The 20,942-nt window shown below is 44.2% G+C and overlaps 1 protein-coding gene across 4 annotated transcripts in view; it reads left to right on the top strand.

Annotated features, from left to right (window-relative positions):
- Positions 1–20,942, top strand: part of ephb2b (eph receptor B2b) — a 368,312-nt gene that overhangs the window by 277,151 nt on the left and 70,219 nt on the right. For all 4 annotated transcript variants that reach the window (XM_061977650.2, XM_061977648.2, XM_061977651.2 and 1 more), the window contains exons 4-5: positions 1,084–1,239; positions 6,237–6,572. In XM_061977650.2, the coding sequence (XP_061833634.1) occupies positions 1,084–1,239; positions 6,237–6,572 (492 nt within the window). The remainder of the gene's footprint in view (positions 1–1,083; positions 1,240–6,236; positions 6,573–20,942) is intronic.

Genomic DNA, 20,942 nt, shown 5'->3' with positions numbered 1-20,942 from the left:
CTCATTTCGGCCGCTTGTACCCTTGATCTTGTCTTTTCGGTCATAACCCAAAGCTCATGACCATAGGTGAGGATGGGAACGCAGATCGACCGGTAAATCGAGAGCTTTGCCTTCCGGCTCAGCTCCTTCTTCACCACAACGGATCGATACAGCGTCCGCATTACTGAAGACGCCGCACCGATCCGCCTGTCGATCTCACGATCCACTCTTCCCTCACTCGTGAACAAGACTCCGAGGTACTTGAACTCCTCCACTTGGGGCAAGATCTCCTCCCCAACCCGGAGATGGCACTCCACCTTTTTCCGGGCGAGAACCATAAACTCGGATTTGGAGGTGCTGATTCCCATCCCAGTCGCTTCACACTCGGCTGCGAACCGATCCAGTGAGAGCTGAAGATCCTGGCCAGATGAAGCCATCAGGACCACATCATCTGCAAAAAGCAGAGACCTAATCCTGCAGCCACCAAACCGGATCCCCTTAACGCCTTGACTGCGCCTAGAAATTCTGTCCATAAAGGTTATGAACAGAATCGGTGACAAAGGGCAGCCTTGGCGGAGTCCAACCCTCACTGGAAACGAGTCGGACTTACTGCCGGCAATGCGGACCAAGCTCTGACACTGATTATACAGAGAGCGAACCGCCACAATAAGACAGTCCGATACCCCATACTCTCTGAGCACTCCCCACAGGACTTCCCGAGGGACACGGTCGAATGCCTTCTCCAAGTCCACAAAGCACATGTAGACTGGTTGAGCAAACTCCCATGCACCCTCAAGGACCCTGCCGAGAGTATAGAGCTGGTCCACAGTTCCACGACCAGGACGAAAACCACACTGTTCCTCCTGAATCCAAGGTTCGACTATCCGGCGTAGCCTCCTCTCCAGTACACCTGAATAGACCTTACCGGGAAGCCATATACCAAATAAAATTGCTTAGGTTGGTAAGCACAACCAGAATGATGTGTTTTATACGCCGCAGGGTTCAAAGCGTAGGAAGAAAGTAGAATGTATTTCCTCGTAGTGTTTCACCTTAGGGTCCTTTATGAGCATCCACTAAATGAGGATTTCACACTTTATCTTCCAGCGTGCGCCTCGGGCTTCTTCAAGCCGACCCAGGGAGACCAGTCCTGCGCCCAGTGTCCCATCAACAGCCGCACGACCAGCGAGGGCGCCATCAACTGCGTCTGCCGCAACGGCTACTACCGCACCGACTCGGACCCCTTCCAGATGCCCTGCACCAGTAAGTACTGTTCTTTGCTCGAAAGATGATGTTCTACTGACCATCTTCAAGTCGCTTTCTGACCCTCTCTTCAGGATGCACCGTTTTGGGTGCGGGTCTTATTTTTTTGTACCGGTAGTTTTAAGCGAGTCTACTGACAGATATAAGTTAGAACTGTACGCTACTTTATATTAGAAATGGCAACAGCGGAGGATGAATGTCACATAACAAGAGGATAGAGAAAAAGAAGGAGCTCATTGACTACAAAGGTGGACACGTGCACATTTTCAGGACTTATGCAGATCCCAAATACTCATCAGCAGGTACCAATGGGTAAAAAAAGTTGGTTTTGCATAATATTGCGAAACAAAACACCAGATAATGTCTGCTAATAGATGCCATGTTGGGGTCCCTATACACACACCATAATAATACTCTATGTGGAAGCACAGTACGTCTGATTATGGTAGTCGTAATGCTCCGACAATCCATCAAGTGGTGCGTCTTCGTAGCTTAACAAAGTCGTATTAAAACGTTTTGACAGATTTTTGTGTAATGTTCTATATTCTCAATGAAACTTCAAAGTGTTGGTGTTGTTTGCTTTCGGGTACTTGCTAGCGTCATTTACACAAATGGCAACAGCAGAGGATGAATGCACCACAACAAGAGCATGGAGAAAAATAAGTTTATCGTCTCCTGTGCGGATTGCAATGGCGGACGCGCGCCGATTTTGGGAACTTATGCAGATCCCAAATATCAGTAGGTACCAATCAGTAACAAAAGTTACATTTGCATAATATTGTGAAACAAAAAGACAAATAATGTCTCCTAATCAGTGACATTTTGGGGTCCTTATACACACACCATAATAATTCTGTATGTTGAAGCACAGTATGTCTGACTATGGTAGCTGTAATGCTGCTACAATGCATCAAGCGGTGCGTCTTCGTAGCTTAGTCCTAGTGGACTCAATCGGACACAAGACTCGTGAGTCACGTGTGTGAGAACTCTCACACACGTCTTGATAGGATGGAGCTGACACCAGGCTTGATAGGATGGAGCGCAGGTGTGAAACAAAAGCGAAGAGGGGAGGTAAAAAAAGCTCCGCCCCTTTCATGGTTTTGGTGTCATTAGTGTTTCTGTGGCTCTCTGCGTGGCTGAAAGGACGACTTCCAACAACAAAGGAGATTTGCATAAGCCCGACTGTGGGAGTCCAGCAGCTGTCGTCCACCGGAGCGCCGCCGCGTCACGTCACTCGTCTTCAGCACAGCACGACCCGGCACCATTAAAGCCCAGCCACCCGCCCAAGCTGAAGGGGGAGTATGACTCCTCCTCAGCGTCTCCGTCCTGCTGAGGAGGAGTTTTGTTTGACAAGCAAGAAGCAGGGGCGTCCTTCCAGAGCCACTGGTCTCCTGATTGCTGCCTTACAAAGCAGCTTTCACCACAAGCCATCCAATGGAGAGTCCAGAAATTGTGGGAGGAGTTCCCCGGTTTATTGTTTTTTCTCATTCGGCCTGCGATGTGGTCGTGCTCACCAAGTCTTGGTCTTTCAGTGTAGCGCTCACCAAGCCTTGGTCTTTCAGTGTAGCGCTCACCAAGCCTTGGTCTTTCAGTGTAGTGCTCACCAAGCCTTGGTCTTTCAGTGTAGCGCTCACCAAGTCTTAGTCTTTCAGTGTAGCGCTCACTGAGCCTAGGTCTTTCAGTGTAGCGCTCACCAAGACTTGGTCTTTCAGTGTAGCGCTCACCAAGTCTTGGTCTTTCAGTGTAGCGCTCGCCAAGCCTTGGTCTTTCAGTGTAGCGCTCACTCAAAATTCCTGGAAATTCCGAGAAAACCGTGAATTTTGGGAAAGGGAAAACCTGTTTCGCCTTACGAGATCTTGGAAGAGGAGTGTGTGTGGATGGTTGAAAGGTAAAAACTTGGAAGAGGAGTGTGTGTGGATGGTTGAAAGATGTGTGTGGATGGTTGAAAGGTGTGTGTGGATGGTTGAAATGTGTGTGTGGATGCTTGAAAGGTGTGTGTGGATGGTTGAAAGGTGTGTGTGGATGGTTGAAATGTGTGTGTGGTTGGTTGAAAGGTGTGTGTGGATGGTTGAAAGGTGTGTGTGGATGGTTGAAAGGTGTGTGTGGATGGTTGAAAGGTGTGTGTGGATGGTTGAAAGGTGTGTGTGGATGGTTGAAAGGTGTGTGTGGATGGTTGAAAGGTGTGTCTGGATGGTTGAAATGTGTGTGTGGATGCTTGAAAGGTGTGTGTGGATGCTTGAAAGGTGTGTGTGGATGCTTGAAAGGTGTGTGTGGATGGTTGAAAGGTGTGTGTGTGTGGATGGTTGAAAGGTGTGTGTGGATGCTTGAAAGGTGTGTGGATGGTTGAAAGGTGTGTGGATGGTTGAAAAGTGTGTCTGGATGGTTGAAAGGTGTGTGTGTGGATGGTTGAAAGGTGTGTGTGTGTGTGTGTGTGGATGGTTGAAATGTGTGTGTGGATGGTTGAAAGGTGTGTGTGGATGGTTGAAAGGTGTGTGTGGATGGTTGAAAGGTGTGTGTGGATGCTTGAAAGGTGTGTGTGGATGCTTGAAAGGTGTGTGTGGATGGTTGAAAGGTGTGTGTGGATGCTTGAAAGGTGTGTGTGGATGCTTGAAAGGTGTGTGTGGATGCTTGAAATGTGTGTCTGGATGCTTGAAAGGTGTGTGTGGATGGTTGAAAGGTGTGTGTGGATGGTTGAAAGGTGTGTGTGGACGATTGAAAGGTGTGTTTGGATGGTTGAAAGGTGTGTGTAGATGGTTGAAAGGTGTGTGTGGATGGTTGAAAGGTGTGTGTGGATGGTTGAAAGGTGTGTGTGGATGGTTGAAAGGTGTGTGTGGATAGTTGAAAGGTGTGTGTGGATGGTTGAAAGGTGTGTGTGGATGGTTGAAAAGTGTGTGTGGATGGTTGAAAGGTGTGTGTGGATTGTTGAAAGGTGTGTGTGGATGCTTGAAACGTGTGTGTGGATGGTTGAAAGGTGTGTGTGGATGCTTGAAAGGTGTGTGTGGATGCTTGAAAGGTGTGTGTGGATAGTTGAAAGGTGTGTGTGGATGGTTGAAAGGTGTGTGTGGATGGTTGAAAAGTGTGTGTGGATGGTTGAAAGGTGTGTGTGGATTGTTGAAAGGTGTGTGTGGATGCTTGAAACGTGTGTGTGGATGGTTGAAAGGTGTGTGTGGATGCTTGAAAGGTGTGTGTGGATGCTTGAAAGGTGTGTGTGGATGGCTGAAAGGTCTGAATCGGGTAAAAAGTTTCGCACAATTTTGATAATTTGGGGCATTGTAGAACTATGAATACGTACATTCATGTGAATGGGAATTTCCTGGAAATTTTTGAATTTGTGGAGATTTTTTGGAAAATATGAATATGAATAAATGTCATAGATAATATGAATGGGTTGGTGTTGGAATTTTTCCAATCAGTTGATGTAATAAGAGTTTGAATTTGAAAGGTGTGTGTGGACGATTGAAAGGTGTGTTTGGATGGTTGAAAGGTGTGTGTAGATGGTTGAAAGGTGTGTGTGGATGGTTGAAAGGTGTGTGTGGATGGTTGAAAGGTGTGTGTGGATGGTTGAAAGGTGTGTGTGGATAGTTGAAAGGTGTGTGTGGATGGTTGAAAGGTGTGTGTGGATGGTTGAAAAGTGTGTGTGGATGGTTGAAAGGTGTGTGTGGATTGTTGAAAGGTGTGTGTGGATGCTTGAAACGTGTGTGTGGATGGTTGAAAGGTGTGTGTGGATGCTTGAAAGGTGTGTGTGGATGCTTGAAAGGTGTGTGTGGATGGCTGAAAGGTCTGAATCGGGTAAAAAGTTTCGCACAATTTTGATAATTTGGGGCATTGTAGAACTATGAATACGTACATTCATGTGAATGGGAATTTCCTGGAAATTTTTGAATTTGTGGAGATTTTTTGGAAAATATGAATATGAATAAATGTCATAGATAATATGAATGGGTTGGTGTTGGAATTTTTCCAATCAGTTGACGTAATAAGAGTTTGAATTTGTATTTCTGAATTCTTGGAATTTCGGGAAAACCGGGAATTTTTACGAAAAAAAGGAACTTTTTTCTTTCCAGAGGAATGATTTGATGGTGGAATGGTTGGAATTTGCTGGAAAATGTGGACTATGAAATATTTGGGACAACAGGTGAAAATAGCGCTTTAGGAAACCAGACATTCCTGGAAATTATTTTTTAAATTTGTAAAATGGTGATTTGATTATCCAAGATGAGTGGAAGGTGTTGAAACGGTTCAAATGGGTTTTTAAATGTGGGATATGGAGAGGTTTGTATTTGCCCATTCATCGTCAATTGGGAGAAATTCCTGGAAATGTTTCTAAACATTTTTTATCAACCGTCCTCCTAGTGACCGTTAATCCGCAGGCCAATATTAATCCATTGAAAAAAGGGAAAAGTGGAGGTAGCATCTTCGGCAGGAGCGAGACAACATGAATGTGCAGTAAATGAGTGTCTCCATGGTGATAACATGAATGTGCAGTAAATGAGTGTCTCCATGGTGATAACATGAATGTGCAGTAAATGAGTGTCTCCATGGTGATAACATGAATGTGCAGTAAATGAATGTCTCCATGGTGATAACATGAATGTGCAGTAAATGAGTGTCTCCATGGTGATAACATGAATGTGCAGTGAATGAGTGTCTCCATGGTGATAACATGAATGTGCAGTAAATGAGTGTCTCCATAGTGATAACATGAATGTGCAGTAAATGAGTGTCTCCATGGTGATAACATGAATGTGCAGTAAATGAGTGTCTCCATAGTGATAACATGAATGTGCAGTAAATGAGTGTCTCTATAGTGATAACATGAATGTGCAGTAAATGAGTGTCTCCATGGTGATAACATGATGATTGATCAAGACTGAAAGTGTTCTGCATGCTCCTGATAGTATTCTTGTCACTTGTTGAGTGGGAATGTGACCCACAACTCTTCATGACTGGGAATAACTTGAACTTGAACTTGAACTTGTATGTCTCCCGTCTTCCAGCGGTGCCCTCAGCTCCACAGACGGTGATCTCCAGCGTCAACGAGACCTCGGTCATGCTGGACTGGGTGTCTCCCCGGGACTCGGGCGGCCGCGAGGACGTGGTCTTCAACATCATCTGCAAAAGCTGCGGCGGCGGGCGGGGAGGCTGCACGCGCTGCGGGGACAACGTTCAGTTCCTGCCCCGCCAGCTGGGCCTGACCGAGCCCCGGGTCTACATCAGCGACCTGCTGGCCCACACCCAGTACACCTTTGAGGTGCAGGCTGTCAACGGGGTGTCGGACCAGAGCCCGTACTCACCCCAGTACGCCTCCGTCAACATCACCACCAACCAGGCTGGTAAGTGAGCTAAACGCCATTCCACTCCACAAGCACCTTCCTGCTCATGTGACTGCCTGGGAGTGCACTCTATATATGCATAATGACACTGTATGTACACTATGTGCAATAACACTGTGTGTACACTATGTGCAATAACACTGTATGTACACTATGTGCAATAACACTGTGTGTACACTATGTGCAATAACACTGTATGTACACTATGTGCAATAACACTGTGTACACCATGTGCAATGACACTGTGTGTACACTATGTGCAATGACACTGTGTGTACACTATGTGCAATGACACTGTATGCACACTATGTGCAATGCCACTGTATGTACAGTATGCGCAATGACACTGTATGTACACTATGTGCAATGACACTGTATGTACAGTATGTGCAATGACACTGTATGTACACTATGTGTAATGACACTATGTACACTATGTGCAATGACACTGTATGTACACTATGTGCAATGACACTGTGTGTACAATATGTGCAATGACACTGTATGTACACTATGTGCAATGACACTGTGTGTACAGTATGTGCAATGACACTGTATGTACACTATGTGCAATGACACTGTGTGTACACTATGTGCAATGACACTGTTTGTTCAGTATGTGCAATGACACTGTATGTACAGTATGTGCAATGACACTGTGTGTACAGGATGTGCAATAACACTATGTTCAGTATGTGCAATGACACTGTATGTACACTATGTGCAATAACACTGTGTGTACACCATGTGCAATGACACTGTATGTACACTATGTGCAATGCCACTGTATGTACAGTATGCGCAATGACACTGTATGTACAGTATGTGCAATGACACTGTATGTACACTATGTGTAATGACACTGTATGTACACTATGTGCAATGACACTGTATGTACAGTATGTGCAATGACACTGTATGTACACTATGTGCAATGACACTGTATGTACACTATGTGCAATGACACTGTGTGTACACTATGTGCAATGACACTGTATGTACACTATGTGCAATGACACTGTGTGTACAGTATGTGCAATGACACTGTATGTACACTATGTGCAATGACACTGTGTGTACACTATGTGCAATGACACTGTTTGTTCAGTATGTGCAATGACACTGTATGTACAGTATATGCAATGACACTGTGTGTACAGGATGTGCAATAACACTGTATGTTCAGTATGTGCAATGACACTGTATGTACACCATGTGCAATGACACTGTATGTACACTATGTGCAATGACACTATGTGTACAGTATGTGCAATGACACTGTATGTACAGTATGTGCAATGACACTGTATGTACAGTATGTGCAATGACACTGTGTGTACACTATGTGCAATGACACTGTGTGTACACTATGTGCAATGACACTGTGTACAGTATGTGCAATGACACTGTATGTACACTATGTGCAATGACACTGTATGTACACTATGTGCAAAGACACTGTATGTACAGTATGTGCAATGACACTGTATGTACACTATGCGCAATGACACTGTATGTACACTATGTGCAATGACACTGTATGTACAGTATGTGCAATGACACAGTATGTACACTATGTGTAATGACACTATGTACACTATGTGCAATGACACTGTATGTACACTATGTGCAATGACACTGTATGTACACTATGTGCAATGACACTGTGTGTACAATATGTACAATGACACTGTATGTACACTATGTGCAATGACACTGTGTGTACAGTATGTGCAATGACACTGTATGTACACTATGTGCAATGACACTGTGTGTACACTATGTGCAATGACACTGTTTGTTCAGTATGTGCAATGACACTGTATGTACAGTATGTGCAATGACACTGTGTGTACAGGATGTGCAATAACACTGTATGTTCAGTATGTGCAATGACACTGTATGTACACTATGTGCAATAACACTGTGTGTACACCATGTGCAATGACACTGTATGTACACTATGTGCAATGCCACTGTATGTACAGTATGCGCAATGACACTGTATGTACAGTATGTGCAATGACACTGTATGTACACTATGTGTAATGACACTGTATGTACACTATGTGCAATGACACTGTATGTACAGTATGTGCAATGACACTGTATGTACACTATGTGCAATGACACTGTATGTACACTATGTGCAATGACACTGTGTGTACAATATGTGCAATGACACTGTATGTACACTATGTGCAATGACACTGTGTGTACAGTATGTGCAATGACACTGTATGTACACTATGTGCAATGACACTGTGTGTACACTATGTGCAATGACACTGTTTGTTCAGTATGTGCAATGACACTGTATGTACACTATGTGCAATGACACTGTATGTACACTATGTGCAAAGACACTGTATGTACAGTATGTGCAATGACACTGTATGTACACTATGCGCAATGACACTGTATGTACACTATGTGCAATGACACTGTATGTACAGTATGTGCAATGACACTGTATGTACACTATGTGTAATGACACTATGTACACTATGTGCAATGACACTGTATGTACACTATGTGCAATGACACTGTATGTACACTATGTGCAATGACACTGTGTGTACAATATGTGCAATGACACTGTATGTACACTATGTGCAATGACACTGTGTGTACAGTATGTGCAATGACACTGTATGTACACTATGTGCAATGACACTGTGTGTACACTATGTGCAATGACACTGTTTGTTCAGTATGTGCAATGACACTGTATGTACAGTATGTGCAATGACACTGTGTGTACAGGATGTGCAATAACACTGTATGTTCAGTATGTGCAATGACACTGTATGTACACTATGTGCAATAACACTGTGTGTACACCATGTGCAATGACACTGTATGTACACTATGTGCAATGACACTGTATGTACAGTATGCGCAATGACACTGTATGTACAGTATGTGCAATGACACTGTATGTACACTATGTGTAACGACACTGTATGTACACTATGTGCAATGACACTGTATGTACAGTATGTGCAATGACACTGTATGTACACTATGTGCAATGACACTGTATGTACACTATGTGCAATGACACTGTGTGTACACTATGTGCAATGACACTGTATGTACACTATGTGCAATGACACTGTGTGTACAGTATGTGCAATGACACTGTATGTACACTATGTGCAATGACACTGTGTGTACACTATATGCAATGACACTGTTTGTTCAGTATGTGCAATGACACTGTATGTACAGTATATGCAATGACACTGTGTGTACAGGATGTGCAATAACACTGTATGTTCAGTATGTGCAATGACACTGTATGTACACCATGTGCAATGACACTGTATGTACACTATGTGCAATGACACTATGTGTACAGTATGTGCAATGACACTGTATGTACAGTATGTGCAATGACACTGTGTGTACACTATGTGCAATGACACTGTGTGTACACTATGTGCAATGACACTGTGTGTACAGTATGTGCAATGACACTGTATGTACACTATGTGCAATGACACTGTATGTACACTATGTGCAAAGACACTGTATGTACAGTATGTGCAATGACACTGTATGTACACTATGTGCAATGACACTGTATGTACACTATGTGCAAAGACACTGTATGTACAGTATGTGCAATAACACTGTATGTACAGTATGTGCAATGATGGCATGCCTGTGAGTGCAAAAGCAGTGAAGTTGTCACGTTGTGTAAATGGTAAATAAAAAGAGAATACAACAAATCCTTTTCAACTTATATTCAATTGAATAGACTGCAAAGACAAGATACTTAATGGTATTTATAATTTGTTTGCAAATAATCATGAAGTTAGAATTGAATGGCAGCAACACATTGCAAAAAAGGCATTTTGACCAGTGTGTTACGTGGCCTTTCCTTTTAACAACACTCAGTAAAGGTTTGGGAACTGAGGAGACACATTTTTGAAGTGGAATTCTTTCCCATTCTTGCTTGATGTACAGCTTAAGTTGTTCAACAGTCTCCCTTCTCATATTTTAGCCTTCACACATTTTCAATGTCTGGACTACAGGCAGGCCAGTCTAGTACCTGCACTTTTTTACTATGAAGCCACGCTGCTGTAACACGTGGCTTGGCATTGTCTTGCTGTAATAAGCAGGGGCGTCCATGATAACGTTGCTTGGATGGCAACATATGTTGCTCCAAAAGCTGTATGTACCTTTCAGCATTAATGGTGCCTTCACAGATGTGTAAGTTACCCATGTCTTGGGCACTAATACACCCCCATACTATCACACATGCTGGCTTTTACACTTTCACCCTAGAACAATCCGGATTGTTCTTTTCCTCTTTGGTCCGGAGGACACGACGTTCACAGTTTCCAAAAACAATTTAAAATGTTGACTCGTCAGATCATAGAACACTTTTCCACTTTGCATCAGTCCATCTTAGATGAGCTCAGGCCCAGTGAAGCCGGCTGTGTTTCTGGGTGTTGTTGATAAATGGCTTTGGCTTTGCATAGTAGAGTTTTAACTTGCACTTACAGATGTAGCCACCAACTGTAGTTACTGACAGTGGTTTTCTGAAGTTTCCCTGAGCCCATGTGGTGATATCCTTTACACACTGATGTGGCTTTTTGATGCAGTACCGCTTGAGGGATCCAAGGTGCGTAATATCATGGCTTACGTTTAGTGATTTCTCCAGATTCTCTGAACCTTTTGATGATATTACGGAGCGTAGATGGTGAAATCCCTAAATTCCTTGCAACAGCTGCTTGAGAAATGTTGTTCTTAAACAATTTGCTCAGGCATTTGTTGACAAAGTGGTGACCCTCGCCCCGTCCTTGTTTGTGAATGACTGAGCATTTCATGGAAGCTGGTTTTTTTACCCAATCATGGCACCCACCTGTTACCAATTAGCCTGTTCATCTGTGGGATGTTCCAAATAAGATTTTGATGAGCATTCCTCAACTTTTTTACTCTTTTTTGCCACTTGTGCCAGCTTTTTTGAAACATGTTGCATCAAATTCCAAATGAACATATATATATATATATATATATATATATATATATATATATATATATATATATATATATATATATATATATATATATATATATATATATATATATATATATATACACACACATAGCTGCCGGCCACATTCCTTTAGCCCAATGTGGCCCCCAATTCACAAAGTGTGGGGACCCCTGCATTAAAGTCTTCTTCCGAGCTACAGACGTGTTTGTGCTGGAAGTCTGCTCCTTCCCTAATCGTTTGACCGTGTTGCTCTCTAACATGTGCAGCACTTAGCAGGGCAGCAACGATGTTCCTGCAAGGTGTCATCCTGGGTGCAGCATTCTGTCACGTCCATTACACTGAACATGTTGCATCCCTTTCATTACTGTGGCCCCTCAATGTTCCTCCTCAATTGACCCGCTGATTATGCAAATGTGTTTGCCATGAAGTACCATTATAATGCCCAGAGTCCCCCCCCCCCACCTGGTGGAAATCAGTGTTTTTTGCACCCTCTCCAATGAAGTGCTCGCCACTTTAGATCATAGGTTAATGCCTTCATTGGGGAGAACTGTGAAACATGCCAAAACTTTCATGCCGGCCTCCAGAGACCGGGGTCACACGGACCAGGGGTGTATAATTGCATGTGGTTTGTGAGGGTCGGAGGTCAAACAAACATCATGTCAGCACTAATTACCACTGGCACTGGCAGAGCTTCCACACGGGCGCTGAGAGAGGGAAACAAAGTAGCTAGCAAATAATCAAATGTCGTCGAGGGTATGGCGAGCGGACGGCCTCCTTTTGCACGTGCAAACTTATTTTACGCTGTGAACATATTAAATGTAGAATGAATAATTGCCACTTCATATTTAGCACGGCCAGGCATGCAACAGGCCTGAGGGACACATCTGGCCCACCACATCTTTTATCTGGCCCGCCACATCTTTTATGTGGCCCGCCACATCTTTTACGTGGCCCGCCACATTTTTTATGTGGCCCGCCACATTTTTAATGTGGCCCGCCACGTCTTTTATCTGGCCCGCCACATCTTTTATGTGGCCGCCACATCTTTTATGTGGGCCGCCACATCTTTTATGTGGCCCACCACATCTTTTATGTGGCCCGCCACATCTTTTATGTGGTCCGCCACATCTTTTATCTGGCCCGCCTCATCTTTTATGTGGCCCACCACATCTTTTATGTGGCCCGCCACATCTTTTATGTAGCCCGCTACATCTTTTATCTGGCCCGCCATATCTTTTATGTGGCCCGCCACATCTTTTATGTGGCCCGCCACATCTTTTACGTGGCCCGCCACATCTTTTATCTGATCCGCCACATCTTTTATGTGGCCCGCCACATCTTTTATGTCGCCCGCCACATCTTTTATCTGGCCCGCCACATCTAGAATGCATAATTGCCAATTCATATTTAGCACGGCCAGGCATGCAACAAGGAGAGGCACAGGTGTCAAACCCAAGGCCTGAGGGACACATCTGGCCCACCACATCTTTTATGTGGCCCACCACATCTTTTATGTGGCCCGCCACATCTTTTACCTGGCCCGCCGCGTCTTTTATGTGGCCCGCCACATCTTTTATGTGGCCCGCCACATCTTTTACGTGGCCCGCCACATCTTTTATCTGGCCCGCCACATGTTTTACCTGGCCCGCCACATCTTTTATCTGGCCCGCCACATCTTTTAACTGGCCCGCCACATCTTTTATGTGGCCCGCCACATCTTTTAACTGGCCCGCCACATCTTTTATGTGGCCCGCCACATCTTTTATCTGACCCGCCACATCTTTTATATGGCCCGCCACATCTTTTATGTGGCCCGCCACATCTTTTATCTGGCCCGCCACATCTTTTATCTGGCCCGCCACATCTTTTATGTGGCCCGACACGTCTTTTAAGTGGCCCGTCACATCTTTTATGTGGCCCGCCACATCTTTTATCTGACCCGCCACATCTTTTATCTGGCCCGCCACATCTTTTATGTGGCCCGCCACATCTTTTATGTGGCCCGCCACATCGTTTATGTGGCCCGCTACATCTTTTATGTAGCCCGCCACATCTTTAACTGGCCCGCCATATCTTTTATGTGGCCCGCCACATCTTTTACGTGCCCCACCGCATCTTTTATGTGGCCCGCCACATCTTTTATCTGGCCCGCCACATCTTTTATGTGGCCCGCGGGCCACATCTTTTAACTGGCCCGCCACATCTTTTATGTGGCCCGCCACGTCTTTTACGTGGCCCGACACATCTTTTATGTGGCCTGCCAGATCTTTACGTGCCCGCCACATCTTTTATGTGGTCCGCCACATCTTTTATCTGACCCGCCACCTCTTTTATCTGGCCCGCCACATCTAGAATGAATAATTGCCACTTCATATTTATCACGGCCAGGCATGCAACAGGGAGAGGCACAGATGTCAAACCCAAGGCCTGAGGGACACATCTGGCCCACCACATCTTTTATGTGGCCCGCCACATCTTTTATCTGGCCCGCTGCATCTTTTATGTGGCCCGCTGCATCTTTTATGTGGCCCGCCACATCTTTTATGTGGCCCACCACATTTTTTATGTGGCCCGCCACAACTTTTACGTGGCCCGCCACATCTTTTATGTGGCCCGCCACATATTTTTACTGGCCCGCCACATCTTTTATGTGGCCCGCCACATCTTTTATGTGGCCCGCCACATCATATGTGGCCCGCCACCTCTTTTACGTGGCCCGCCACATTTTTTACGTGTCCTGCCACATCTTTTATGTGGCCCGCCACATCTTTTAACTGGCCTGCCACATCTTTTATGTGGCCCACCACATCTTTATGTGGCCCGCCACATCTTTTATGTGGCCCGCCACATCTTTAACGTGGCCCGCCGCATCTTTTATGTGGCCCGCCACATCTTTTATGTGGTCCGCCACGTCTTTTATCTGGCCCGCCACATCTTTTATCTGGCCCGCCACATCTAGAATGAATAATTTCCACTTCATATTTATCATGGCCAGGCATGGAACAGGGAGAGGCACAGGTGTCAAACTCAAGGCCTGAGGGACACATCTGGTCCACCACATCTTTTATCTGGCCCGCCACATCTTTTATGTGGCCCGTCACATCTTTTATGTGGCCCGCCACATCTTTTATCTGGCCCGCCACATCTTTTATGTGGCCCGCCACATCTTTTATGTGGCCCGCCACATCTTTTTATGTAGCCTGCCATATCTTTTTAAATGGCCCGCCACATCTTTAACTGGCCCGCCACATCTTTTATGTGGCCCGCCACATCTTTTATGTGGCCCGCCACATCTTTTATGTGGCCCGCCACATCTTTTATCTGGCCCGCCACATCTTTTACGTGGCCCGCCACATCTTTTACCTGGCCCGCCACATCTTTTACGTGGCCCGACACGTCTTTTATGTGGCCCGTCACATCTTTTATGTGGCCCGCCACATCTTTTATCTGACCCGCCACATCTTTTATGTGGCCCGCCACATCTTTTATGTGGCCTGCCACATCTTTTATGTGGCCTGCCACATCTTTTACGTGGCCCGCCACATCTTTTATGTGGCCCGCCACATCATATGTGGCCCGCCACCTCTTTTATGTGGCCCGCCACATTTTTTACGTGTCCCGCCACATCTTTTATGTGGCCCGCCACATCTTTTAACTGGCCTGCCACATCTTTTATGTGGCCCACCACATCTTTACGTGGCCCGCCACATCTTTTACGTGGCCCGCCACATCTTTAATGTGGCCCGCCGCATCTTTTATGTGGCCCGCCACATCTTTTATGTGGTCCGCCACGTCTTTTATCTGGCCCGCCACATCTTTTATCTGGCCCGCCACATCTAGAATGAATAATTTCCACTTCATATTTATCATGGCCAGGCATGGAACAGGGAGAGGCACAGGTGTCAAACTCAAGGCCTGAGGGACACATCTGGTCCACCACATCTTTTATCTGGCCCGCCACATCTTTTATGTGGCCCGTCACATCTTTTAAGTGGCCCGCCACATCTTTTATCTGGCCCGCCACATCTTTTATGTGGCCCGCCACATCTTTTTATGTAGCCTGCCATATCTTTTTAAATGGCCCGCCACATCTTTAACTGGCCCGCCACATCTTTTATGTGGCCCGCCACATCTTTTATGTGGCCCGCCACATCTTTTATCTGGCCCGCCACGTCTTTTACGTGGCCCGCCACATCTTTTATCTGGCCCGCCACATCTTTTATGTGGCCCGACACGTCTTTTACGTGGCCCGTCACATCTTTTATGTGGCCCGCCACATCTTTTATCTGACCCGCCACATCTTTTATGTGGCCCGCCACATCTTTTATGTGGCCCGCCACATCTTTTATGTGGCCTGCCACATCTTTTACGTGGCCCGCCACATCTTTTATGTAGCCCGCCACATCTTTAACTGGCCCGCCATATCTTTTACGTGGCCCGCCACATCTTTTACGTGCCCCACCGCATCTTTTACGTGGCCCGCCACATCTTTTTTGTGGCCCGCGGGCCACATCTTTTATGTGGCCCGCCACATCTTTTATGTGGCCCGCCACATCTTTTATGTGGCCCGCCACATCTTTTATGTGGCCCGACACATCTTTTATGTGGCCCGCCAGATCTTTACGTGCCCGCCACATCTTTTATGTGGTCCACCACATCTTTTATCTGACCCGCCACCTCTTTTATCTGGCCCGCCACATCTAGAATGAATAATTGCCACTTCATATTTATCACGGCCAGGCATGCAACAGGGAGAGGCACAGATGTCAAACCCAAGGCCTGAGGGAAACATCTGGCCCACCACATCTTTTATGTGGCCCGCCACGTCTTTTATCTGGCCCGCCACATCTTTTATCTGGCCCGCCGCATCTTTATGTGGCCCGCCACATCTTTTATGTGGCCCACCACATTTTTTATGTGGCCCGCCACAACTTTTATGTGGCCCGCCACATCTTTTATCTGGCCCGCCACATATTTTTACTGGCCCGCCACATCTTTTATGTGGCCCGCCACATCTTATGTGGCCCGCCACCTCTTTTATGTGGCCCGCCACATTTTTTACGTGTCCCGCCACATCTTTTAACTGGCCTGCCACATCTTTTATGTGGCCCACCACATCTTTATGTGGCCCGCCACATCTTTAATGTGGCCCGCCGCATCTTTTATGTGGCCCGCCGCATCTTTTATGTGGCCCGCCACATCTTTAATGTGGCCCGCCACATCTTTTATGTGGTCCGCCACATCTTTTATGTGGCCCGCCACATCTTTTTATGTAGCCTGCCATATCTTTTTAAATGGCCCGCCACATCTTTAACTGGCCCGCCACATCTTTTATGTGGCCCGCCACATCTTTTATCTGGCCCGCCGCATCTTTATGTGGCCCGCCACATCTTTATGTGGCCCACCACATTTTTTATGTGGCCCGCCACAACATTTATGTGGCCCGCCACATCTTTTATCTGGCCCGCCACATATTTTTACTGGCCCGCCACATCTTTTACGTGGCCCGCCACATCTTATGTGGCCCGCCACCTCTTTTATGTGGCCCGCCACATTTTTTACGTGTCCCGCCACATCTTTTAACTGGCCTGCCACATCTTTTATGTGGCCCACCACATCTTTTAACTGGCCTGCCACATCTTTTATGTGGCCCGCCACATCTTTAATGTGGCCCGCCACATCTTTTATGTGGTCCGCCACATCTTTTATCTGGCCCGCCACATCTTTTATCTGGCCCGCCACATCTAGAATGAATAATTTCCACTTCATATTTATCATGGCCAGGCATGGAACAGGGAGAGGCACAGGTGTCAAACTCAAGGCCTGAGGGACACATCTGGTCCACCACATCTTTTATCTGGCCCGCCACATCTTTTATGTGGCCCGCCACATCTTTTATGTGGCCCGCCACATCTTTTAACTGGCCCGCCACATCTTTTAACTGGCCCGCCACATCTTTTATGTGGCCCGCCACATCTTTTTATGTAGCCTGCCATATCTTTTTAAATGGCCCGCCACATCTTTAACTGGCCCGCCACATCTTTTTTGTGGCCCGCCACATCTTTTATCTGGCCCGCCACATCTTTTATGTGGCCAGCCACATCTTTTATCTGGCCCGCCACATCTTTTAACTGGCCCGCCACATCTTTTAACTGGCCCGCCACATCTTTTTATGTAGCCCGCCATATCTTTTAACTGGCCCGCCACATCTTTTAACTGGCCCAACACATCTTTTATCTGGCCCGCCACATCTTTTACCTGGCCCGCCACATCTTTATGTTGCCCGCCACATCTTTATGTGGCCCGCCACATCTTTTTATGTAGCCCGCCATGTCTTTTATGTGGCCCGCTACATCTTTTATCTGGCCTGCCACATCTTTTATGTGGCCCGCCATATCTTTTACGTGGCCCGCCACATCTTTTATCTGGCCCGCCACATCTTTTATGTGGCCCGCCACATCTTTTTATGTGACCCGCCATATCTTTTACGTGGCCCGCCACATCTTTTATGTGGCCCGCCAAATAATATGGAAATAATATGTCAGTATTTTTTTTTCTTTTCATTTTGACAGAAAATAATTCAGGTTCTGTATGCAATTGCAACAAATTGTATTCAATATCATCTAATAGTGTAACAAATATACTAACATGCATTAAATTAAATTCATCTACAATCTGTAATAATAATGTGTTCATGTTAATTATGCAATATTACATTGGTATTTTATAATAATAATGAATTATTAGTTTCATGTTTTTCTAATGTCATATTTCTCAGACTATAAGGCACACTTAAAGTCATTTTGTGTTCTCAAAAATGGACAGTGCGCCTTGTTACCCGGTGTGACTAATGTACGTATTCATTACGGTTGTGCTTACCGACCTTGAACATGTTTTATTTGGTACATGGTGTTATGATAGGTGTGACCAGTAGATGGCCGTCACATATATATATATATATATATATATATATATATATATATATATATATATATATATATATATATATATATATATATATATATATATTTATATATTTATGTATGTATGTATACTGTATATGTATATGTATAGATGTATGTATGTATATATCAATGTATATGTATAACCATACAGCTATACATATATCTATATATGTATATGTGTATATATATATATATATATATATATATATATATATATATATATATATATATATATATATATATATATATATATATATATATATACATACATATATATTAGTATGCCGATGCATGTGTGCTAACATTTTTGGCTAGTTTTTTTGCTAATGTTAAGTGTTTCAACATAAAAATCAAGATTTTTTATACTTGGCGCCATCCTGGAAATATACTAACCTTTCATATTTCCATGCTAATGTTAGCATGCTAACATTTTAGGTTAGCTTTTTTAGCTAACTTTGTACGGTTACACCTAAAACTCACAGATTCGGACACTCGCCACCATCCTAAAAGTACTCCAGAGGTCCAGGGCACGGATAGCAACATTTCTGCGGGAATGTTTCTAGTTTGTATAGTCACCGTCAGCAAAGAAGAAAACATCAATGAGCTGCAGCCGCAGTGTTCAAAGTGTAGGGAAAATGAAAATTAGCGCTGTCGCAATTTTTTCTTGCTAAATGTAGCCAAAGTTTGCACGTTGCGTAACGACTCCACCCAGGTTCGTCGTTGAAGGAATGCATTCCAAAAATGGGTTGCACTTTTTGAATTCCCGGCCCGAGATGTGGAGCAAGCGAGATGAAAGGTCACGTGTGCTCCTTCCATCTTCATGTGACCTCCACAAGCTGTGCGTGCTACTATGTGAATTCAATGATGTCTTCCCAGTGGACAATTAGTGTGGAATTAGTCAACTAATTGATGGCATGTTTGAATCATTCAGGAGTCATGTGAGCACTTCTTGCTCCATCAGCATAAGACACATAAATGTGGGTTAAAAGCAGAGGTGGGTAGTAACGCGCTACATTTACTCCGTTACATCTACTTGAGTAACTTTTGGGATAAATTGTACTTCTAAGAGTAGTTTTAATGCAACATACTTTTACTTTTACTTGAGTATATTTATAGAGAAGAAATGCTACTTTTACTCCGCTACTTTTATCTACATTCAGCTCGCTACTCGCTACTAATTTTTATCGATCTGTTAATGCACGCTTTGTTTGTTTTGGTCTACCAGACAGACCTTCATAGTGCCTGCGTTTCACCAATCAGATGCAGTCACTGGTGACGTTCACTCCATTCCACCAATCAGATGCAGTCACTGGTGACGTTGGACCAATCAAACAGAGGGTCACATGACCTGACTTAAACAAGTTGAAAAACTTATTGGGGTGTTACCATTTAGTGGTCAATTGTACGGGATATATACTGTACTGTGCAATCTACTAATAAAAGTTCCAATCAATCAATCAAAAGTGTGAAGGAAAAAATACCCTTTTTTATTTCAACCGTACGTCCCGCCAAAAGCCTAAAGACTGACTGCACAGTTCCTGTCTTCACAATAAAAGTGCCGCTCCATCGCGCATGCGCTTTCAAAATAAGAGTCTCCGAAAGCCAGCGCAAACAAGCTAGCAAGCTACGGAGTTTGCCGCCAATGTATTTCTTGTAAAGTGTATAAAAACGAATATGGAAGCTGGACAAATAAGATGCCAAAAACCAACCACTTTCATGTGGTATTACACAGAAAGGAGGAACTTTTTTTCTCCTCCATTTGAAAACGTGTACGTTATCAGCACCACTGTCTGATTACAATCAATGCAAGTCATCAGAATCAGGTAATACACCAACTTATATTCTTGTCTTCATGAAAGAAAGGAATCTATATGTGTTAAACATGCATGTATATTCATTAAAACACCTTTAACATGTAAACAAAAACGGCAAAATAATATATAATATAATTATATAATGTATATAATTATATAATGTATACATCAATGTATATATATATATATATATATATATATATATATATATATATATATGTGTGTGTGTGTGTATATGTGTGTGTGTGTATATATATATATATGTGTGTATATATATATATATATATATATATATATATATATATATATATATATATATGTGTGTATATATATATATATATATATATATATATATATATATATATATATATATATATATATATATATATATATATGTGTGTGTATGTATATATGTATGTTTGGCACCCCAAACCATCACTGATGGTGGAAACTTTACACTAGACTTCAGGCAACGTGGATCCTGTGCCTCTCCTGTCTTCCTCCAGACTCTGGGACCTCGATTTCCAAAGGAAATGCAAAATTTGCATGGTTGGGTGATGGTTTGGGGTGCCATGTCATC

The sequence above is a fragment of the Nerophis lumbriciformis genome, linkage group LG18 (genome assembly GCF_033978685.3).
Source record: "Nerophis lumbriciformis linkage group LG18, RoL_Nlum_v2.1, whole genome shotgun sequence".
Taxonomy (NCBI): Eukaryota; Metazoa; Chordata; class Actinopteri; order Syngnathiformes; family Syngnathidae; genus Nerophis; species Nerophis lumbriciformis.
This window is presented reverse-complemented; position numbering and strand designations above follow the sequence as displayed.